This window comes from Xenopus tropicalis, chromosome 2 (assembly GCF_000004195.4).
Source record: "Xenopus tropicalis strain Nigerian chromosome 2, UCB_Xtro_10.0, whole genome shotgun sequence".
In the NCBI taxonomy this organism is placed as follows: domain Eukaryota; kingdom Metazoa; phylum Chordata; class Amphibia; order Anura; family Pipidae; genus Xenopus; species Xenopus tropicalis.
In genome coordinates, this window is record NC_030678.2 from 77250340 (window position 1) to 77256052 (window position 5713).

The following is a 5713-nucleotide window of genomic DNA, read 5'->3' on the forward strand; positions in this document are numbered from 1 at the left end:
ACATGGTTGTAAGAAAATTCCCTATGCTACCATGGACAAATTTAAACAAATGTTTTCAGAACTTAAAGAGATAGGAGTTGTGAGTCCTGCGACTGTACCAACAACACAGTGGTTGAATGGTCTTGTCATCACTGGAAAGAAAAATGGGAACCTCAGAGGTTGCCTGGATCCCAGAGATCTTAACAAAGCTATAAAAAGACAACATTTCTTAATTCTTACACCTAAGGATATACAATTTACAACTAAGTGGCAAGAAACTCTTTACCATCTGGGATGAGAATAACGGTTACTGGCTCTAGATGAATAATCATCACTGTTCTGTACCTTTAACATGCCATGGGGACTACCATTTGGAATAAAGTCTCCTAGTGAGGTTTCAACAGAAAAATGCAGAAGCCTGATGCATGAGAGCATGATGACATTCTGAACAAAGTTATAGAAAAAGTCCAAATGCTTAACATCAAGCTCAACCAGGACACAATTCAATACTTGGTGAAAGAAGTTAAGTACATGGCCACTTCATAACTTCAGATGGTGTCAAGAAGAGCGATTTGACAAAGTTATGCACTTTGGTAGAAATAATTTAAACGCGAACTATCTACTGAATGGTAGTGTGTTGGGGGTTTCCTTAAAGGAACAGTAACACCAAAAAATTAAAGTGTATAAAAATAATTAATATATTATATACTATTGCTCTGCACTGGTAAAAGTTGTGTGTTTTCTTCATAAACACTACTATAGTTTATATAAATACCCTGCTGTGTAGCCACGGGGGCAGCCATTTAAATTGAAAAAAGGAGAAAAGGCACAGGTTACTAAGCAGATAACAGATAAGTAGCATAGATTCCCATTGTATTCTACACAGTTTATCTGGTATCTACTTATGTAACCTGTGCCTTTTCTCCTTTGAATGGCTGCCCCCATGGCTACACAGCAGCTATTTCTATTAACTATAGTAGGGTTTCTGAAGCAAACACGCAACTTTTACCAGTGCAGGGCAACAGTACATTATATTTTAAAACATTTTTATTTTTTAGTGTTACTGTTCCTTTAATGGAGAAGGATCTAGGGGTTTTTGTAGATAACAAGTTGTCTAATTTCAGGCAGTGTCATGCTGTGGCTACTAAAGCAAATAAAGTGCTGTCTTGTATAAAAAAAAGGGCATGGACTCAAGGGATGAAAACATAATTTTGCCCCTGGTAAGGCCTCACCTTGAGTATGCAGTGCAGTTTTGGGCTCCAGTCCTTAAGAAGGATATTAATGAGCTGAGAGAGTGCAGAGACGTGCAACTAAACTGGTAAAGGGAATGGAAGATTTAAGCTATGAAGCTAGACTGTCGAGGTTGAGTTGTTTTCTCTGGAAAAAAAGGCGCTTGCGAGGGTACATTAGAGGGGATTATAGGCAGATGGGGGATGTTCTTTTTTCCCATAAAAACGATCAACGCACCAGAGGTCACCCCTTTAGATTAGAGGAACGGAGCTTCCATTTGAAGCAGCGTAGGTGGTTTTTCACGGTGAGGGCAGTGAGGTTGTGGAATGCCCTTCCTAGTGATGTGGTAATGGCAGATTCTGTTAATGCGTTTAAGAGCAGACTGGATAAGTTTTTGAACAAGCAGAATATCCAAGGCTATTGTGATACTAACATCTACAGTTAGTATTAGTGGTTGTATATATATATAGTTTATGTATGTGATTGTATAGATAGGTCAGTATAGGTTGTGTGTGCTGGGTTTACTTGGAAGGGTTGAACTTGATGGACTCTGGTCTTTCTTCAACCCTATGTAACTATGTTAAAGACAAGAAAGGTTCTGACCAGGTATTTAGCACAATATGGGGCCGATTCACTAAAGTGCGATAATGCTTATAGCATGCTTTTTTTGCGTTAAAAACCATGCAATAAATTAGTACCGATTCATCAAAGTCGCATGCGTTAAAACGCATATCGCATGCGCAAAAAACAAATGCGTTATTTACCTTGCATTGCGTTAATTCTCGCATAGATATAATACTAACGCATGATTCACAAACACATATGAAGTGTTAAATGCGCTAAATATAAAAATTAATACCTACTTGGCGCAGGCAGTACTTAAAGAAAATTGTGGCTCGTGATCTTTTGGCAACACAACATGGACTTTGCAGTGGGATTGGCCCTAGAGTGATGCATCCTCCAGTTTTCAGAAAAGTAGTTTTCCAAAAGTAATGGTTACGTGTGTAAAATCGTGCACTAATATAGCAAGCGGCAAAATATATCGCGCGCAACAGGAAATAACGCACACGGTGGAAAATAACGCAAGAAAAACTCATTGCGAGTTATATAATGCATGAACATCGCATCTAAATTTTGACACCTGTCCTTTTCGTGAATCGTGCGGTAAGTCACAAAAAATAAGAAGTGATAAAATTTTTAACGAGTGCTATTTATAGCACTTAGTGAATCGGGCCTCTATATTTCTCAAGAATCCTTGACAGCACCTTTAAGAATGCTTCTCAGAAAAGACATTATGTGGCAATGGGAGCCAGAGTAGGACAAAGCTAAGCTTTCATTACCTATGACCCTTCCAAACAACTAGAAATACAAGCTGATGCATCAAAAGATGGACTTGGAGCATGTCTCATGCAAGAACAAAAACCAACTGTTTATGTTTATAGAGAACGTTCATGCGCAAAACAAAATTATGCACAACTTGAAAAAAAAACTGCTATTGATTGTGTTTGCAACAAAAAAAATGTCATCAGTAAATCTATGGGGCTAATGTTAAATACAGTCAGATCATAAGACTCTGAAAGCCATTCTCTCAAGACCAATAGGACAAGCCCTGCACAACTACAGAGGATGCTTACTGCAATGGAAAATATGACGTATCTGTATCATATAACCCAGGAAAACTGATGCCTATTGCCAACACACTATCTAAAGCAGTTGATACTAAAACTACAGACAATGGAGATTAACTATTTGATGAGAAAGTTGTTTACTCAATGCAGGCTACAGAAAGTGCTCAACTGCTGCAAATGCAGATATTTATTCCTGAAAGCCTTTGCCAACATTAAAGCTTAAAAGTATCCTTTGTTTTCTAGCTAACACATTTATAAACACAGAATAAAATGGTCATTTAGCTTAAAAAAGCACACATATACATCAAGTCTATACTTTTTGTCTAAATTCTAACCTGTCATTTTAAGCCTTTCCGGGGGGGGGAAAAATAGTAAAGCGAAAAAGAAAACAGTACCTTCGGCATACCACTTACTTTGCTTTATTGGGTGTATTAAATTCTCGAGCTGCTTCCAGGCTCAACCATCCAGTGTCTTCTTGTATGTTTAACATGCAGTTTAAATAAGTAAGGAAATTACATCAGTGAGGAACATATTGACTTCCTCCTCATTATCATAGGCCGTTTCTATTATCCATAATGCATCAGGAATAATATCTTCCTTGGCCTCTTTTGAATCCATTAAATTTGGCAATTCCCTTTTAGTGCAGGCTTTAGTAACAAAATTTTGCAGAATGTAACTAAGTATTAGTTATTGGTATGTATAGTTATACTTACTTTTATTTTTCAGGATAACACAATTACTTATACCTGACTCAAATGCAGTAATGACCGTAACAATGACAATATATAAAGACCCTTCTTTTACTGATATCATCACCAGTGACACCGTCCTGGTCTCAGAACAAACTGTGTATGTCTCAGTGGTAATATCACAACTAGATATCATTTCACTTAAAGTGCTCAGACTGTATGTCTCGCCAAACTCAGATCACACCGTTGGACCAACCTACAATCTGTTGGAGAATGGGTATGCTTTAAAATTATATAGGATAACATTTGACATGCATTTTTATTTTGTTTGTGATTGGAAAGGTCATGAAATGATGTTCGATAATGATTAATCCTAAACATAACAATGCCCCAGTGAAGATACACTTGAGGTCCTACATTGTATTATAAACAAATTATTTGCCATGCAAAGTGGACCACAGAACTATACGAAAATTAATAGCAGCCACGCTGTAAAGGTGGCCATACATGTAGCAATTACAATCTTTACTGTGTTTGAAGTCCATGGATTTCTACTAAAAAGTACTCCCTCCACAAAGATACTGGAGCCTGTGATATATAATTATAATTTTATTACTATAATGTATCCTAAGTACTTGATAGTTGGAAGTACTTGGTCCTGTACACTCCACAACATACAGTTTTGACTTTGCCTTCCTTTTTATTTTTGTACCTGATTCAACTCCACCTACCCACTCTCATCCCATCTTAAAATGTAGGGAAAAATGCTTTCATACATAGATTCCAAATCCCACTAACATAATAAATGGTAAGGGGGGGTCATATACTTATAATCTAATTAGTGCCCTGTTTAAACGAAAAATTTTCCATGATTACTAACAATATTTTCATAGGGAAAATGGCACAAACCCTATTAATTGAACTGATGTTGAATGAGGGGGTATACTGCCCATTTAAATCAAGTCCCCTACTTATTATACATTTTTGCAAATTTAATAAAGTCTAATAGTATTTATTTGTAAAGAATAATTGTATGTTTCTTTGTTTTACAGGTGTCCAAATCTTACCTTGAGCAAAAACAACCTGAACCCCATTCAGAATGGCCTAGGCACAGAAGCTCGGTTTAAAATGAATCTTATGATATTCTATGCCTTCAGCAGTTACTACCTCTTTGCAGATGTTACCATCTGTAACAGCTCTTGCATACCGGTATGGATTTGAAATATCAGAAAAAGCTTGACCAAATATATATAGCAACTGGGATAAATTCCTTTGTGCTCTGTCTGGAAAAGAATATGTGATACAATGATGTGTGGTTTTGCTGAGAACAAAAGTACTTCTGGTTCTTTAAGAATAGTATCTATATTAAGCTGATGCCAGATAGTAGATTTGATTCCGCCATTCTATATGTCACTTTATATGTCAGAACAAATGTTTCAAATGTAGCATCCATTGTGACACAATACTGTTTGAAAATGTACTAATAATACTGCTTTAATAAAATGCCGCTTCTCTTCACTACCTCAGCTGCCAATGCATCATAGACCTACCAACATGATGGAAAAGTATATAAAGTAAATATTCAGTTTAATAACAATAATCTGCAATCGTAGGACAGTGTGTGCCCATTCTTTATAGCAAATTTCAGTCCCAGTGTTGAAGTGTTGCCATGCACTGACTTACTGGTAATCAGTGTTGGATTAACGATAATTAGCGCCCTAGGCAAGGTAGCACTTTTGAGGCTGCCACATTCCAGCTACAGACATATTGCACATGCACACAGTCCACAGCCGTGGTACCTGCCATTAGAGGTAAGGCAGCACATCCAGTAGGGGACGCCTCTGATATGTAAATAAAGCGATGAGACTGGATCATGGATTCGATTGCATTGCATCTGAATTCAGTACTACACCATTGATTTCTTCTTATTTCTGGTATCAAGACAGGCCCTAGGCTAGGTAATATGGTCCTGCTGGTAAAACTAGGAGTTGTAATTTCTAACAAATGGAAAGGTCCAAGATCCAGTACCTTGTCTTCATGTAAAATACATATTTAATGAAAAAAGGTAGTCTTCTTTTTGTAACTAATAGTAAAACAGTGAGACTTTACAAACACAAGCACAAACATGTTGGGAGTTCTAAACTGAAAGTTTCAAAAACATTTTCCTTTTCCTTTATTGTAGAACTG

General features: G+C 36.9%; 1 protein-coding gene across 1 annotated transcript; it reads left to right on the forward strand.

Annotated features, from left to right (window-relative positions):
- The first annotated feature begins 3436 nt into the window (after nucleotides 1–3436).
- Nucleotides 3437–4812, forward strand: LOC116408689 (uromodulin-like). Its single transcript, XM_031896357.1, has 2 exons — nucleotides 3437–3803; nucleotides 4579–4812. Exons 1-2 carry the CDS (start codon nucleotides 3601–3603, stop codon nucleotides 4745–4747), a joined length of 372 nt encoding a protein of 123 aa, XP_031752217.1. The 5' UTR covers nucleotides 3437–3600; the 3' UTR covers nucleotides 4748–4812.
- Nucleotides 4813–5713: the final 901 nt, after the last annotated feature.